Raw genomic sequence first — 18,779 nt, forward strand, 5'->3', positions numbered from 1 at the left:
TTGGAGGGTGAATATTTTCTTAATTTGTTTGTTAACATATTTGTTTTTTTATACCCAAAGCTTGTACATACTAGGACCACAGGAAATGCACTTTTCCTAACTTCAGGATGAATCATAAAAATATCATCGAACATACAGTGTAGCTCTTGTGTCATCTAATGCAATGTGTAACCCGTGTTCAGCTCAGATTGTTTGTATTCTTCTTTCTCATTCAGAAAAATGCGATGAGGCACTGGCCACCCCCCTTCCCCACAACGCCTTCACCGGCTCCTCTGTGTTCTCCAGCGGATACAACCCCGGGTACGCCAAGCTGAACAGGAGAGGAGGTGAGAGCGCTCACAGCAGGTCACTCCAATCAGGCAACGTATTCCATTTTGTCACTTGACTGGCAGGAGATAAGGCAAGATGTCACCCACTCAAATATGGTCTTCTTCATTACCGCACCAGTGGCTTGAAATGATTTTCATACACCTCAGTTTCACAGGTGCTTGGCTGTGAGACATTTGCATATTGCTGGACCCACAGTCATTTTTGTGTGTTATTGCTTATTATACTTTTAATAGCTTAGAGTGGAATTAATTATGCAAGAAATCATGTGCATTAACATTGACAAACTCAGTCAATGTTAGACTGAATGTCAGAAAATCCTTACTCGCATAATGTAATGTTACCACACATTTATTGTATTTTTGAATAAGTGATGAGATCTCTGTGTCCTCCTCATTAGAAATTGCAATTTGCACCTGACACCACTTCAATGTATTATGTGATACTAAAATATAAATTTTAATACTGCCTTGTGACATTCATTAAGGTGAGATTACTCTTTTAATTTATGGTATAAGAATAGTAAATCCAATTAACTTTTCATGACATGTATGTAATAACCTGTGACTTAATGTAGGAAAGATACTGCTTGATCACACTTTAAATTGATTTCTTGAAATAAAAATATATCTGGTATCAAAGTTTTTTTTTTTTTATCTTCCAGTCTGCACCTGGTTCAGATTTCAGGATTGTTGATTGGTAATGGATTGGCATTATTATGGTATTGCATTAAAAGGTAGTGGTGTTAAGAGTGGTCTTATGACGAGTTCAAATTCAAGGGAAGTGTTTAGCTGCATGTACCAAACGTTTAAGAATTAATCTTATCAGGGTGTTCTAAAGGCATATGCTCACCGTGTCCAACAAAGCACTTTCAGTGACAGTCTTCTTAACCTTTTTTAATTGAATTAACTGAAATTGAATTTATTTCAATCTCTGCTTATCATCGTTACTTATTCATTGAGCACAGTCATAAAAGATCTCAGCTACTAAACCTCAAACATTTTGGCTGTTTGTATTTATTACAGATAGTTAAAACAGTACTTATTAGTACTTATTAACTGTGACCGAGGTCATGTTTCCTTTATGCATCCTAGTCATTAACTGTAGTGACTCAGCTGAGATGATTCCTAAGTCTTTATGCTTGGTGCTTGTTTTCTATTAGACTTTCTAATGAGTGCACCTGTGTATACAATGATGATGCACATGGAGGTAGTCTTTTTGTAGTCTTTTTGTAAGGAAACTGTGTAAGAAGCAGAACATGTCTTTTCTTTCATGTTTTTGTGCAGGCATATGCTTTAAACAAGAAAGAAAAATAAAAGAAGCCTTGATAAACTCAGATAAGAATGGTCCAATGTCTTTTTCTCATATGTGTGAGAATAGTATACTGTGTCACTCAGAATGATGAAAATAATGAAAACACACACACACACACACACACACACACACACACACGTATATATCTATATATATATAGGAGCTGTTGGTAGCTGATAAAAAATCATTGATTAACTCTTCAGTACTAGTTCAACTATTTGATAGATTAATCAGATCTTTAAGTTACTTCCATAAATGATATTAATTTAGTTCTTACTAACCAGCAATATTTATTGGTTAATAATACAGCCCCTCCAAATACTTCCCACACAATAAGTTGTCACAAAAAGGCTTCCTTTTTTTCATAACTAGGATTTGTTGTGTTAAAATGGCCATACATAAAAGGATAAAGTAGGTGAAACAAGGAGAGCAAAATGATTAAAACAAGGCGTTAAAGACAGCCCGCTCTGGTTATGCCCTTGCTCTGTTTGCGTCTATGATCCTCCTCTCACACATAAACACATTATCACCTTTTAGGAGGTGCGGCCAATCAAGCAAACAATTACCTCGTTGTCCAATGACTCTGCAGCTATGCACTCACGCACACAAACATGCTTATGCCCACAGCTGCCCAAGTTGAAAACTGTTGACAAAAACTTTATATATTGCAAGGGTTGGAAAAACTTGAACATACAGATCTCAACCTCTGATACAGATTCATACAACAAAAACAAAAACAGGAAGGGAAATGTCCGTACAGAAGATAGAATCTTCACGCGACCGAGGCAGATTGGTACTTTGAATGTGAATGATGCTGCAAGCCTGTCACACTTTCACTGCAGGAAAATCATAGTCTTATCAGTCATGTTTCTTTTGAAGTTTCATTTGAAGCCAAGACTGAAACGCAGATTTCCTTCCAGTGGTCTGTGTTCCTTCATTACAGCACTGTGGCAACCAGTCTTATTAAATTGTGGTGCCAGTTTTGGAGGATCTGACAGTTTCAATATCACTTTCTCTGTGTATTTATTGCCGGTGAACTAAAAATCACCCTTGTGTCCCAATCATGTGGTGCTGTCATGGTCATTTGCTTTGATTTCTGTTCAATGGGACACATGTATCATTGTGTCAGAGCTGTTTTTAGTCTTTTAGTCGTTTTTAGTCATTCCTTTTAGTTCCTTTCCGTGACAGAATATCCTGTGAGTTGGGGGATGACAAGGAAGCTTGGGTTGCTAATCAGATCCTGAACCCTGCCGCATAGAGGCAAACTGACCTGGACTGCAGCCTTTGAACTAACATACCCTAGCATGGGCATGGAGAATCACGTTTTGTACACCTACCTACTTCACAGGCCAATTAACCCATGGGTAGATGGATAGGTTGAGGTTAATGGCTGGCAATTTCCCAGAACACCCCGGGGTGTTTTTGAAGTTCAGCCTTACTTTTCAGTGTGCGCTTTTTGCTGCGTAATGGTAACAGCTGCCATTGCTAATGGCACTATGATGTTCTCAGCCACATCAATAGGAACCCGCACACGAACTGATGCACCAATCTGTCCCCCTGCTGCAGTTGCCCTAGGAACCAAACAACACATTAAAAGCCTTCAATGGGATGTTGAAGAGTTCGGCCTGTTTGTAGCCAGCTCTGTCACAGGCCTCTTGTGTCTAACAAAAGTTCACTGAGTCCAGACAGCACTGGGGTGACTTGGGGGGTTGAGGGTGGTCCTTAATAATAGTGAAATAATGGTTAAAACACCAGCAATGCAATTGAATAGTGTACATTTTACTTCACCGGTGGATGGGAAATTCATCACTGGCAAATTTGATCATCGCTGACTTCAAAGCACAGTAGCAATGCTGTCTAGTTGCTTCACAATAACCTGAGTGACTAGGACTGGAAATATACAGTAGAATACTTACAGCTCTAGCCTCAGCTCTGTAGGCATCTACTCAACTAGGAAAATAAGCACCATGCAGCCACCCCGGTTAGTGCAGCCTGAGTCACCATTCAGTGTGGGAGAGCCAATCACTGGAAGCACATCCATTGGCTCTGGGCTGTAAGAGGCATTGTGTATCCAAGACTCTAGGTTTTTCTGCCTTGCAAATTGCCTGCCTGAAGTTTACATTACAGAAACAGACAGCATCTCCCTCAGAGCCCCCATCCCCCCACCAGAGGCACGTAACTCCTTAACACTTCATTACTGCTGCACTATACAGTGGCAAGCATTCAATGTGATATTTATCACTCTTACGTTACCCGGGAGTGAGGTCACCAGCTCTAATTTAAGGAGGACGTGGTTCGACCCTCCGCAGGTTCAGGGCCACGCTCTTTCGATCGCGTTATGATCCCCAGCGCATGCTAATGGCTTATTATCCCCGGGCAGAACAGTTCTGTCAGCTGACTTGTCAGTCGACAGCTGTAAGCCATGCAGCGCGCATCAAAGGCTCGGTGCAGAGGTGCACACCGCAGATTCACAGCTTTCAGACTGCAGCAGGCGTGCAGCTCTCTGACTGCAGCACACATGCAGCCATCGGACTGCGCTTACACTCAAACCTCCACCTCGCCCCCATGAGTGCCCTTTGTTGCTGGGACCCCAGATGGTTTGGACTCCTGCCCCAGCTGAGTCAAACCAAACGCTTAATAAATGTTCTTCAGTGATTCTCTGTTGGGTACTTGCATTGGAAAAAAGATGGGTTTTGGTACATTGTCCAGTACCAGCCTGCAATCCTGCCCAAATGGTGTACTGCAATATCAAGCTGTTTCATGCCACAGAAACTGGGACATGCTTCAATCCTGTAAGCCACCCAAGTTTGACATGCACATTATTCCTCTCCAGAGGAATACATATCATATCTTACATATTAATAATTTAAACGACCAGATATCTGTGGAAGTAATTTGGGCAATGACAGCTGTTCCGTGCCTCAGGACTGTAATCTGGAAATTTCTGGTTACAAGTCTCTGCCAGTGCCCACCCACAGTGGAGCAGGAGTACAGTTACAGTTAAACTGTTTTCTGAGGCTGATTATCATTGACGTTAGCGAGTCAGACTGTCCGGTTCTCGCTGCTTGTTTGTGGCAGATGAGTGGTTTAGTCCTGTGTGGTCTCTGACAGCCTACTATCATTACATATTAGGCTGTCTTGTCCAACCATGAGGATTCCCCCCCACCCCTCCTCTGGCCCCGTTTCTTTGGGGGTCGGTGGTCTCCACAGACACCTGTGGATGATGTAACAGGAGACCAACGTGGCTGATGGGATTGCGCCCACCAGATGACGTTCACTGACAGATGTGTGCATCTGTCTTTTGTGAAAACCATGTAAAACCATACATTTTTCTCTTTCTAAATACAAAATTGACATGCAGAGCAAGCTGTCACTGGTTTGAATCTCTTTTATAACTGAAACCTTATCAGAAGTTGCAGAGATAAAAGAAGAAAAAATATTACTTATTTAGAATTTGTAGGTGGAAAAAAAAGATCAAGGACCACAGCAACTGTAATGATTTACCTAAAGGCAATATATCAATGCATGACTACTTACCTACCTAACAAAGCCTAAAAGCTAACTTCTGTTTGTTTTCCTATGAGTCTTTGCAGGCTCAGGCACAGGCTTGTGTGAGTTCCTTCACCATTAGTACTAGTCAAGTTTACCAGTGTCTTTTGCATAATTTTCTTTCTCCTATTAACATACCAAGTAGAATACAGAATGAAGAACTCTGCTTGGTACAGGAAGAAACTGAGATACAGTATTTACCAGAAATATTTTTTGAAGTAATAAGTAAATTTACTTTACATTCTGAAAGCACACTCAATAAAAGTATGTCTAGAGAGGTGTTTAGTCATTTATATGTTTCCTCACTGTCTTTGGAAACTTTCTCTCATGTTTAGTCTTACAGACATATTTACCATATTCATAAACTTAATGTTAATCTACCAAACAGGAAAAAAGGCTTCCAGTCACTGATTTTTTTTACCACGTAAGCTGACTCGGGCTGCCTCTTAATTCCTTTCACAGTAAGATTTGCAATGCTCCGAGCTGTCACCAAAATGCATTTGAGTGTAAAAATAATCCTTTTAATTGCTAACCAGCTGCAGCTTTGCCAAGCTGCTAAAGGTCAAAACATGGGCATTTAACTGTAACCGCAGAGAGAGCTGGCAGCGGTGCCATTTAATTAGAGAAGGAACTAAGCACACAAATAAAAACACTTCTCAGCACAGCAAAGGGGGATGCAGCTTCTATTTGGAATTTGGGTTTTATGTACATTATATTTATACAGTGTCTGCCATAATTATTCATACTCATGATAAAACAAAACCACACAGAATAAAATTCATTATTTGTGAACAATATGACCTTGTCTGTGCAGTACTGTTAAGATTTTTTTCTGCAAACAATTAAGCAAAAACCATCTTTCTGGTATTGTTTTTTTTTCTCTGTGAATGAAATGTTTTATATCTGCTGCAATTTTTTGATTGAAGTGTCAGCTAATTTCATTACTGTGTTTTATCGAGGTAGAGGAGCAGCTAATGCAAAATGTTTGTAATGTTTTGCACTTTTAGGTTGTTGCACGTTGGGCCATTAAAGAGTAAATTTTAACTTAATTTCCCCCCACTGGAATTCTCATTCAGTTAGTAGCATGACAAGAACTCTCTGATTCAGTTCAGTTCTGCATGCTCTTGTACGATTCCTCAGTGAGTTGCCTCTCCCAGTAGACCTGTGTGATTCTTTTTGTCCTTTGCTCTTATCTCGAAGTGGGTAATCTTAGAGTAGCCTTACAGTCTGATGGTTGTAATGGTTTAGACTCATCTCAAAATTTCCCAGTGGGAGGAAGCTATGAAAGTATGTATGGACACGTGTTACAGCCTTAGAAACAAGGGAGAGTGCTAACTATATGTATGTCTCTCACAGAAGAAATGAACTCTAACTTACCTTTGTTTTAGTGTCTCTTATTAACACTGTTTACTTGTATTATAGATTTAATAATTCACAATCAACAACATCAATAAACTTCCTTTGTATATGCCTGATAATACTGACACATCTGTGACACTTACATGTAAATGAGGGGAAAACCACATGGGTTACATTTAATTAGTCAAAATATTTTCTTTGCAGGCAATAATTACAAACTTCCTTTGAACTAGGGTATTAGTGAAATGCATTTATATATTTTTTTGCCTAGTACACAACCCATGTTCCTCAACAAATTCTGATTAAAGAAACTTTTTATGATTTGTAATCAGAAGGCTGTTGGTTTAATTCCCTAGGGTCCCTGCCGTTGTTCCCTTGAGCAAGGCACTTAACCTCAATTGCTTTAGTCAATATCAAACTGTATAAATAGCTTTAGCAAATATCTGGCTTTAGAAATTTCTTTAGTAAATATCTAGCTGTATAAATTGCATTACATTAAATTTATTCATTTGGCAGAAGGTCTTATCTAGAGTGCCATGCAAGAAGTCCATTCAACAGAGTTTGGCACTAAGCTGCACGCATAGTGAATCATTATTGCCATCCTTGAAATGCAGTCCCATTGTGACAAACACCGTCACAATGGGAGTAAGTGCTGTCATAGGGCACACAACCTTTTACACAGCCAAACTTTTACTACAAATTTCCAGGCGTCAGGTTTGTGCCGCCACAACATGTTTACCACTGAGTTCACTCTGCTGTGAAAGCTTGAAGTGCCACCGGGCTTTTATCCTCCACTTAAATTGTGATGCGTTTTACAACCACTAGCTTTTATGGTAGTTTTAAGAGAGGGAGAGGTCAGAGTTCAGAGAGCCCATCTGTAGTCTGAATAGGCGATTTTTGTGTCTTTGCCAAAAAAAAAAATGAACGGTGATCCCCCTGTTTTGACAGTTGTGGGAAGCACATTTCACCACTTGGGGGGCAAAGGTAAAGAAAGGATGTGATCAAAATGCGTGACTCTTCTAAAAGCAGATTATGGCTTCTGGAGGTAGTGGAGTGTAGTGGTCAGGCTGGAGCGTGGGGCGTGATAATAGATTTTAAGTATGGGGGTGCAGTTTTTGTTACTGCTCAGTAGGCTAGAAACAGAGTTTTGACATTTATTTGAGTCATAACAGGTCGCCAATGTAGAGAAATAAGGACTGGCCTGACATGGTAGTTTTTAATAGCTGTAGGTCAGTTGAGCAGCTCTGTTCTGTATCAGCTGGAGAGTTCTGGTTGGAACAGTTCTCACTTGCTTGGAGGCCAGCCAGAAGAAAGTTGCAATAAGTACTGTGGCCTAGAGAGTACCATGGCTTGAACCAAGAGTTGTGCTGAGCAGAGGTGGAAAACCCCGGCTTCAGAGAGTAAAAGTCCTACCATGTATTTGTTCTAGCCATTCACGAAACAAGGTGATTTCACTAATTAGCTCCTCTACCTGGCTGAAGAGTTGTGCTAATTAAATTCAGCTGGTGTAGTGCATGGGTGGAACAAATACGTGGCAGGACTTTTACTTTCTGAAGCTGGGGTTCTCCACCTCTGGTGCTGAGTGAGTACTAAAAATAGGTGGACACCCTAAAGTTGGAGTAAGTAGTCTTGTCTGGAGAGTACCATGGCTTGAGCTAAGAGTTGTGCTGAGTTACCAGTAAAAATAGGTGGAATTTATAAACGTTAGAAAGGAGGAGTTTGCAGCTTTGTGTCACCACTGCCATATTGTATGTGGAGGAGAGGTTAGTATGCAGGGGTAAGCCGCAATGTAGAGATGTTTGATTTTGGAGAGACTGAGCTTGAGATGTTTATCGATCATCACGCTGGAGACATCAACGAGCAAAGCATTGATGCGTGAGGCAAGATACTTGTTAGTCGGTGGAAATGGCAGAGAGTTCTGTATAATCTGCATGGATATGGTGGGATTGATCCCATAGACTTTGAGTAAAAGGAAAAGGGGAGAGGGTAAAGAACAGATCTCCAAAAGAATCCTGCACTGAGACAATGCAGTTTTGAGACACAGTCACAACATGAACCGTTATGCTACCTTGAAGGTGGAAAGGTAGGATGAAAACCACTTGTGGGCAGTGATTGAAATGCCCTGTTCAACCAGGCTTGCCGGGAGGTCCTGTTAGTCAACTGTATCAAAAGCAGCAGATACATCAATGACAGGGATCACGGAGGTAGCTCTAGCAAGGTTGAGAGTCTCGGTTACAGAGAGCAGCGCTACTTTGAAAGTTTCCATTGACTGACCCGCTTTGAAATGAGCCTGCTTAGGATCAGGTAGGTCATGTTGAGTCAGGAAACGAGACAGCTGGTTGGATGCAACCCTTTCCTGGGTTTTTGAAAGAAATGCCAGAGGGGAGACAGGTCTGCAGTTCTGGAACAGTGAATAGACCAATGTTGTCTCTTAATTAGTAGTTTGCTTACTGCCTGTTTAAAGGCTGTAGGAACGCAGTCACAGATCAGAGGGAGGACTCCACCGAGGAGGAGATAAATCTAGGCTGTGCAGGTGCAGATTCTTGAATTAGAGGAGAGGGGATGGGGCCCAGTCGGTGGATGTCTGGCCTATTAGCTATTAGGAGTTGTATGGAGTCAGAATCTGAAAATATAATTCCAAATCTAAATTGGAAAATATAAACCTCTTTAGAGAATAACCAGTTGTAAAAATTGCTTTGATAAATATCATTCTGTATAAATTAATGGCATCTAAAATAAAGCTATGCAAGTCACCCTAAACAAGGGTGTCAATTGTAAAATATAAAGAGTTCACAGAAAAGGATGGAAAAGGATGGAAAAGTGGCTTGTTGTAGTGATAAACAAAAGCAGTGTTTGGAGATTATAAACTTCACAATTATCCAAAAGATTATAAACTTTTCCATTGTCTAATTTCGTGCTCATACTAAATACTGAATAAGCTTAAACTGACATGGTGCTCAATTCACTTGGCACAAAATACATAGACACCAGCAAGAGACTTGCAGGCTTCTTACTGATAACCTACAGGGTGGCCATTTCCCATGTCCATAATGAGTTGTAAGTTCCAAGCATCCCAGTTGCACAATTTCAATGCAACATTAGCTCCCTTTGATCATTTCACATAATAATACTCATTTTCAGGGTTGAAATATACTTATTTTTATCCCGGATTGGGACATTTTCAGCTCAGCTTGTAAGCAGAGGCTTGGGTTTGAATCTTAAGTGGGACACTTATCTTCTACTCTGCAACAGGGTTCTGAGCTTAGACAGCTGAAATAAATATCTGGCATCATGAATGGAGAGCATGCACACGATATATTTCATCCAGGATGAATGTTTCTGCTAATAAATGTTAACATAAAGCAGGCGTTCATTGAAATATACTGGCACCATGTGTGAAGTAATGGGGGATAAAGATTCTCAACACATTACCGCAGAACAGACATGTAGCTCCCAGTAGGCCCGTTTCCCTTTGAATGTTCAGCGGGGCTTTGCCTGCATCAGGTGTGTTCCCGCCCCAGACGTGTTGAATTTCATGCTACATCTCTTATGAAGAGGAGCTCTTTGATCCTTTCCTGCCAAGGACGTAGCTGTTGGCTTGCATGAGGGGAGCGGGCCGGGGTGCATGTGAGAGCATTTCAGACTGAAGTAAAAGGCCCCCTCTGTCTCTGCTCTTGGCAGTGATGTCACCACCCTTAGAGTTTCCTTCAGCACTAAAATGATAATTGATCAAGCAATCGAACTGTTCGGTCAGCCGATCTGTGCGTGGATTTATCAGGATGCCTCGTCGTCTAAACAAACACTTTGGGTTTCACATTGTAATGAATTCTCGGGAGTACTTTAAAAAGTCAAACAAAAGAAAGAAACTTCAAAGTAACTTCAAACTACTTCAAAGAGAAAGTAAAATGATAATAGCGGGATGATCTAATGATCATTATATAATGATGTGCCTGGGGTTTACTTTAGGTCTACATCATACAGATGGATGTATAAATGTATGGTTCTACAACAGTCCAGACATAGTCAGTTATGGAATATGGGCATACATACACACACCAGTTCTACAGCAGTGCAGATAGTAGGTTAGGGAATATGTGAGTGAATACAAACACACACACACACACACACACACACACACACCAGCCCTACAGCAGGCTAGATAGTCAGTTAGGGAATATTGGGAGAGTGACCCCCCCCAGCGTAGTGACATTTGATCTGTAAGACAGGGCAAGCTTGTGTTGTGGGTGGAAGGAAAAGGTCAAAGCCCACTTGAGTGGAAAGCTGTTTGTGTGTGTGTTGCTGCAGGAGAGTGCGCAGGGTGTAGTCAGGGTGCCGTGGGAGAGAAGCGGGGAGATGGCATGCCAGCGGGAAGCTAATAAGAGCCAGAGACCAACCAGAGGTCCAGGAGGGGGAGGCAGGGAGAGAGAGAGGCTCATCCTTTGTCCTGGAGCCGGCAGAATAGCAATGTGCCAATGTCCTGTTTTCAGCCTATTAATAGGTTATTTGTCTGAATAAAACTCATTTTCACCTTTATTAAACAGCTGCAAAATGTTTTAGAACAGGCATAGTCCCCTGTTTAACAACTGAAAAAATTAAAATAAGAAAAAGTACATATTATAAATATATTTTATAAATCAAATGTTATGTACAAACATGCACATATATGTGTGTTTGTGTGTGTGTATCCACAGACAGACAGACAGACACACATACACACACACATATATTTGCTTACTCATTTATATTCAATGGTTTGTCTCATGAATTTGTTTGAACCCTGAATGGTTACTCAACTACAACTTTGTTGACAGATTTTTATATACATACATACATACATACACACACTCACACACACACACACACACACACACACACACATTTATATATATATAAATGAACATTCATGTCGATGTGGGAGGCACCTGCCGTACGCAGATCTCTATGGTATAACAGCACTGCCACCAGCCTCACAGATCACAGAAAAGCATCACTTCCTGAACTCAGACACAAAGGCATCTTTTGAGCGCTACCCTTATAACCGTAACAGCTCTTGCAGTGGATAAATATGTTATTTAAAAGGAGTGACGCAAATGCTGTTCGGTAAGATTAAATCACCTCTTTGTTTAAATCCCCAGAAGATCTGTCACTGTCTGAGTGACGGCTGGCAGACTCATAAGCATTCATAGGGCAAGCCTCTGTGAGCACAGGAAAGAGACATACACTTTCACAGGGCATTTATGTTGATCACATTTTTTCTCCAAAATCCTTTGTGCTCTAAAGTAATTTGTCTCTTCAGGTATGGACTGCATAAGATCTAATCAACATCAAGCCTTACAGCAGCAGGGGACTTTTAAACCCTGTAGTTTAAACAATGGATCAAGCCAGTTTTCTTGAATTTGTACACTAAAAAACCATGCTGGATTGGGGAAATTGTTGTGAAAATTGCATCTAATCATTTATGTTGAAAAAAAGAAATGACAAACTTGCAGAAAGCGTACAAGAGTAATCTGATTGACAGAGGACTTCTTTAGCTGTGGGAGGAGAAGCAATATGAAATGTCTGAGACTTAACTGTCATCCGTGCCGCTCCTTTGAAAAAATGATTAGTATCTTACAGCTGCCGTTTAATCTGTATATCTATGGGCTCACCTAAAATGCTTGATATGTATCACTGCGCAGTTTCCCTCCTTGCTCTTTTCTCCAACGATCCCTCTAGTTGCCTCTTAAAGTCTCAAAATTGCAGTCTGTTCAAAATTGCAGGATGTTAGAGCACATCAGACATGGCCACCTCTTAAAGCAGGTGTGGGCTAGATCTCACCGAGCAGCGCGCTCCAGATGGAAAAAAAAAATTGACAGTGTAACCTACCGATGCTGAGAACTAAACCCGTGTGAGGCTGCTCCGACAGGTCCTGAAAAACAGACCACCTGCCAAGCAGCGGCGATCTCGAACACAGCGGCCAGCAGCAAAGTGCCTTCTATCTTCCTCCACGAGTTCTTATCGTCTCATCTCTCAGATTACAGATGGCGTGATATCCACAAACATGAAATTTCTCTCTGCTCCCTCTGGTTTCTTCCTTGACCCGCTTTCGCCTTGCAAGGTGCCCCCTCTCGCCTACTTTGAGCACCACCATTAAGAGTGGCGCCTTATTGCCTTATCTTCCTCAGGATCTCACCACAGCAGAGTGGCCGTCCCCAGGCTCAAAGTTTGGCCTGCGTGCTGGTTGGCTCGATCTCGCTTCCCCTTCCCACAATGCCCCACGGCTGTTTGGGTGCGCCTGGTGGCAGAGGCCGTTCAGCATTTGTCCCTGCCACTCCCCTCACTGCCCACATTTTATCTCCATGCAGTGTTCAGTGTCCTCTGTCAGATGGCATTACTGTGTATACCCTGCAACATCTTCCACCTGGGAAGTATCGATTTTTCAGTTATGTTCCATGTTTATCTGTCCTAGCCCACAGCTGAAAAGTAATGACCCTGTAATTGGATTAGATATCGGATTGTTCTGGTGGGGGCCGCGGTGGCTGATAGCTTGGGGTCACTCACTGTTTTGTCGGGTTCCTCCCAGAATAGCCGTGGGAGAATCCCCTGTGCCTTTTTAGCGTCCCTCTCTTTTCACGGGTGTGTGGCAGGGAAAAGAGCGATTAGCCACGCCGGGCTCTGAACCGGTCTGTGATCCTATCTCTGAGAAGCACAGGCCGATGCTGTTGGCCATGCTTGGGGCTTTCTCATACAGGCAGTTGTGTTTGTGTGACACCGCATTTTCCCATTTCCCTGCGGTTGCGCTCTGTGTCTGGCTAAAAGCAGCACCTGTGTCAGTTTCTGCCCAACACAATGTTCCTCCTCCCTGGAATCACAGCAGGAGACCTAGGCTCTCAGACACGAGCCTGAAGCTCCTGTTGAACGAGCCGCTGGAGAATAAAAAGACTATCAGACGCTGTGACAGAGAATCTCACAGCAGAAACCCAACATTTTTGTGCATGAGGAGATTACTATTAATGGGTATGTGGGCACAGATGGGAATATGAATATGCATAACCTGCATTAAATTGACACCTGTTGAGTGTTCCAACTGACATCTGTTACTCTGTTCTTCTTAGGTGCAGGGGGCTGGTCGCCTCTGGACAGTGACCATTACCAGTGGCTGCAGGTAGATCTGGGGAACAGGAAGCAGGTCACAGCCATTGCAACGCAGGGCAGATACAGCAGCTCTGATTGGACGAAACAGTACAGGCTCCTCTACAGCGAAACAGGAAGGAACTGGAAACCATACCATCAAGATGGCAACATCTGGGTGAGTCCAGCTAAATCCCTTGCAGCTGAGTATATTCCTGCAAAAATATAAATAGTATAGCCCTTTAATAATAGTATATACTGTATGCTCCCTGATCAGATACAAGCACAGTCCATTCCATTGATCGATTCATGTTGTTTTAAGAGCTTTTTACTAGTGGATTTCATTGAGGCTTTAGAGGCTAAGTGATTGCATTTTCATGATATCCATCTCCATTTGATATCTAAAATACCAGCTGAACATGTGTTGTGATTTTCAGATGTGTTCATTCAGTTCTTACCATGTACATTTGAGAAGCCTTTGTGGATAAGTGTTTGTCTAGATACACTGCAATTATTTAGCAATTAAAGTTCTTGCAAATGCAATCTTATGCAAATGCAATCTCCAGTGTGCGAAAGGCCCATCTCCACATTTTGACAGGAAAACCGGCCTAACATCTTCAGGTAAACATATCCATCAAAGCCAGGTTTCATAACGCAGGGGCATCCTCCAGAAGTCACTGCACAGCACGGTGACTCCATTTTCCCTCGGTGCATTTCTGAGGTAGCTTTGTTATGAGCCAGGTTACCTCACCTGGCAGGTTGTGCAGACATTGGCCCGCAACAGCACCCAAAGTAATTTTGTCTGACAAATAATGAACAATACTTTTCCTTACTAATAAGCATTATCAAACAAAGTTTATCAGACTGGCAATCTCTGGGGGATAAGAGCTTATTAGATTTTGAAAACAAAACCAAGGGAAGCATTTAGTTGGAAGGCTGATACTGGTACTTATTATGTCAGATCAAAAGTGTTTCTCTGAGCTTTATCTCAAGTGCCTTGTAACCTGTGTTCTACCAGGTCGTGAGAAGTGCTCACAATGCAGCAGTAGAGATATAATAGGGGGGATTAATGAGCAGTTGAGGAATTTGAAAGAGAATTGGAAGCACCATATGTACAGTAAATTGTGGGGCTAAAGTTTCTAAGTACAGCACAAATAAAGGGTTGTCATGGAAACCCAGACTAAGATGCATAGAACTGTATTATTTAGGCACAAAGGCCAAAGAGCACAACAAAAATAAACAAAAGCACAATAAAGCAGTCAATAAGAATAAACACAATTCCATAAATGTGAAGGAAGAGGGGAATTCAGCTTTAGGTCTGCAGGGGCTTGAAGAAGATGACTGTGGTGGTGTCTCTGGGATCCCCGGGATGGCGCAAGATCACAGTAGTCTAGTCACTAGCCACAGTCTAAGGGTTCCGTGGAAGTAATAATGAGAGCATTAGGCTTTACCTTCCTGGCGTCTCGAATTTTCTTCAGGGTTCGCACCCTTTTGCATCCCAGGCCCCCTGCTGAGGGAGTGCAGTGCAACCACACTCACTGCAAGTCCCTTTTACACTGCAGAGTAAGCCACCATTAAGCCAGCTAAAACCCAGCTTTTCAGTGGACTTCACTGCAGTGTATAAGGATAGCACAAAAAAAGCCTACTCTACACTTTAGCTGGCTTTCGTGCTACCTTTGGAGGTGTTATAAAGCCAGATATTCCCTGGATCACCTGCAGTATGAATGGAGCAAGAAAGCTGTTATAGTGGTATATGATATCTGCCAACAGAAGACATAAAATATTTGTTTTGTCACTTAGTTTGATTTGTTGAAAAGCATTATAAAGTAATACTGAGATTCCTCTGAAGTTTTCCATCTACAAAAGAAGGTATTGTTAAAGTCTGTAAAATTGAACAAAAATAAAAACTGATTACATTTTAGTAGTTGTTTTGTAAGTTGCAGCTAGCTAGCATACTGAAAGCACCTTGATAGTTAGAAAGTTAGGTTTCATCTTAGCAACTTATCCAGAATACAGCTTCATGACTTGTTTACAGTCTCCCTAAATGTAGTCAAGTTACTCCCATCCTAACTTTGCTTCATTGGCTTCCTGCTTTTGCTTGCATCAAATTAAAAAACGTTGGTGTTGGCATGCAGGACAGTGAATGGGACAGCCCCCTCATCCCCTATGATCAGTCTTCAAACCCTATGTTCCATCAAGATGACAGTGCTCTGCATCTACGGGGCAACTGATTGTCCTGTCTTGAAGGGGTCGTTCCTTTCAGGCTCGATCTCTGTCTTTACTGGTTCCTCAGTAGTGGAATGAACTCCCCGCGGATGTTAGGACAGCAGAATCGCTGGCCATCTTCCGTCGCAAACTGAAGACCCACCTCTTCAGACTCCAGCTTGGTTCTACCTCAATCCCCACCCCCTAAAACCAGCTACATCTAGGATTTGATGTTCATTTTACATGTAGTATTGTGATGTAGTGTACTTGGCTTCCATTACCTGGTCAGGTTGCACAAGTTAACCTGTCATAGGGCTTGAATGGTGTTATGCTCACACTCACTGGTCTGAGAGTGTTGTTAGCCTGGTCTGATACTGTTGCTCATTTTACTTTACACTTCTGTTCTGTTGTGCTGGAAGGTGCTCTGGATAAGAGCGTCTGCTAAATGCATGTAATGTAATGTAATATAGCAGCTCAACCAGCCAGTAAGTGTTAATGGGCTTAATATGCAAATACAGTTACGCTGCAAAGGCAGCATTGGGCAGTGTAATATGAATGGTACCACACCAGCATGGAGCTGGCACAGTGGTGGAGTAAAGCCTCTGACATTAGTGGTAAGGGTCAGTCCACTTTGTTGGAGCTGGTAGAAATGAGTAAAGCATGACCCTGAAGGCTGCTGTCCCTGGTCCTGAAGAACTTGTTCCTTCCTTGAGGTTGATTGTCATTGTTCCAGGCACTGAATACTTCTCCACCATGTCTCCACCATGGAAGCCTGTAGCTTCCTGCTCCCAGTACCACAGGGCTATGAATGTTTTGTTGTCCTGAAAAGCCAATGTCATTATCCATCCATCCAAGTCAATTCATTTTAATTCATAGTATTTTTCATTTTGGGAAAACAGTTTATTTTTTTTTAGTTTATCTCTTTTGTTAAAAATCAGACTAAAAAAACGTGTTTACTAACAACACCAGCACATTGGAATACAAGCTAACTTCAGAACCATTGACCACACACCATCCTATTTAGGACCATACTCAAACTGTGTTCAGAACCACTGAACATATCTCACTGTAGGTCTGAATTTAGGAACTTGAATATAGGGAGTGTTTCCCAGAGCCAGCCCGACGCATAAGCGAACTAAACACCTGCTCAGGGCCCCCCATGGCCATCAGAGGGCCCCCAAGAAATTTACAACTAATAAAATTTATAATGGGTGTGTTAGATTTCCAGTAGGTGTGTGAATGATCAAGCATTGACAATAGTCAATAGTACTGGCGGTGCTGAGGCAGTGGGGGGGGGCCCAAATCAAATTCTGCTTAAGGCCCCATAAAGACTTGGCCTGGCCACGGCCCTGGTGTTTCCCATCTAAACTCTAAGCAACAGACACAAATCTGTAAATCTCAAGAATCTGGACCCTTCAGTGCTTCTGTCATGAAGGTAAAAATACATTTATCAAATGATATTCAGTCTGCTGCATTCAGTCAGACTGCTAATGAACACAAACTTCCTAGTGCTTTCAAAAGTGACCACTTGCAATTTCTTACAATAATGCCACTACGTTTGACTCAAATATACCCATTTTTGAATTGGATTACAGTCATCTGTACTGCTTATCCCTTTGGGTAACATTTCCTTTCCACTGAAGTTATATTTTATGTTATATGAATACAAAAGGCCTCGTTAAAAGTTGCTTTTGTGAAATAAATGTGAAAACATGAAATTAAGTGTAACTGATCATCAAATACTCAGTTTATATCTTTATGTAGATATTGTTCCTATTTAATATAGCTACTGTAAGTGCTACAGAACTTCATTTAGAGATACACTATATGAACAAAAGTATTCGGCCTGACCATTACACCAACAGGGACTGTAATGACATTGCATTCAAATACATACACTTTAATATGGAGTTGGTCCCCCTTTTGCAGCTATAACAGCTTCCACTCTTCTTGGAAGGCTTTCCACAAGATTTTGGAGTGTTTCTGTGGGAATTTATGCCTATTCATTCTGTAGAGCATTTATGAGGTCAGACACTGATGTTGGACGAGAAGGCCTGGCTCGCAATGTCCGATCCAGTTCATCCCAAAGGTGCTCGATGGGGTTGAGGTCAGGGCTCTGTGTGGACCAGTCAAGTTCTTCCACACCAAACTCATCAAACCATGTCTTTATAGTCCTTGCTTTGTGCACTGGGGCACAGTCATGTTGGAATAGAAAAGGGCCTTCCCCAAACTGTTGCCACAAAGTTGGAAGCATAGCATTGTCCAAAATGTCTTGGTATGCTGAAGCATTAAGATTGCCCTTCACTGGAGATAAGGGGCCTATCCCAAATCCTGAAAAACAGGTGTAGCCAAATACTTTTGTCCATATAGTGTATTTATGTGGTCTAAACTTCTCAATAGAAGCTGCTGACAAACTTTTATATAGAAAACAAATATGAATATGTACAAAGCATCACCCGTATTGCTATGCATGAGTGTATATACTTGTGTATGTAGGCATGGATTTTAAACTATGAGGGTGTGCACTTTGATCTTCAAGCATGAAAGAGTAATGAAAAGAGCCATGAAAAATCCTTAAAGTGAAGGAATACATTGTACATGTTGTAGTATATTATGTTGTATTGTAAACACACAGCATATACTAGAAAATATCTATCACTGCATGGTTTTTATAGGTATTTATAGGCATGCAAATGTATCATACAATTACATACATTTTTACTTGTACTCTATATGTATTATAAAATCTATATATGACATGTTTTGTCATTTATAAGAGGGTGATAAATACTAGACTGTGTAATTCTTGTTTTCAGTTCCAGTTATGTGTTTTAAACACTTTATATCTTTTTCATAACTGGATACTCACATAGGAGCTTGTGAAATTGTGTATTTTTGTGAATTATTACATCTGA

At 41.5% G+C, this 18,779-nt stretch overlaps 1 protein-coding gene across 2 annotated transcripts in view; it reads left to right on the forward strand.

Moving 5' to 3' along the window:
- The window catches only part of LOC118771009 (contactin-associated protein-like 2), a 231,779-nt gene that overhangs the window by 89,355 nt on the left and 123,645 nt on the right, over positions 1–18,779 (forward strand). For both annotated transcript variants that reach the window (XM_036518836.1, XM_036518838.1), the window contains exons 2-3: positions 216–326; positions 13,644–13,837. In XM_036518836.1, coding sequence (XP_036374729.1) covers positions 216–326; positions 13,644–13,837 — 305 coding nt within the window. The remainder of the gene's footprint in view (positions 1–215; positions 327–13,643; positions 13,838–18,779) is intronic.

Source organism: Megalops cyprinoides, chromosome 24 (genome assembly GCF_013368585.1).
Source record: "Megalops cyprinoides isolate fMegCyp1 chromosome 24, fMegCyp1.pri, whole genome shotgun sequence".
Lineage (NCBI taxonomy): Eukaryota > Metazoa > Chordata > Actinopteri > Elopiformes > Megalopidae > Megalops > Megalops cyprinoides.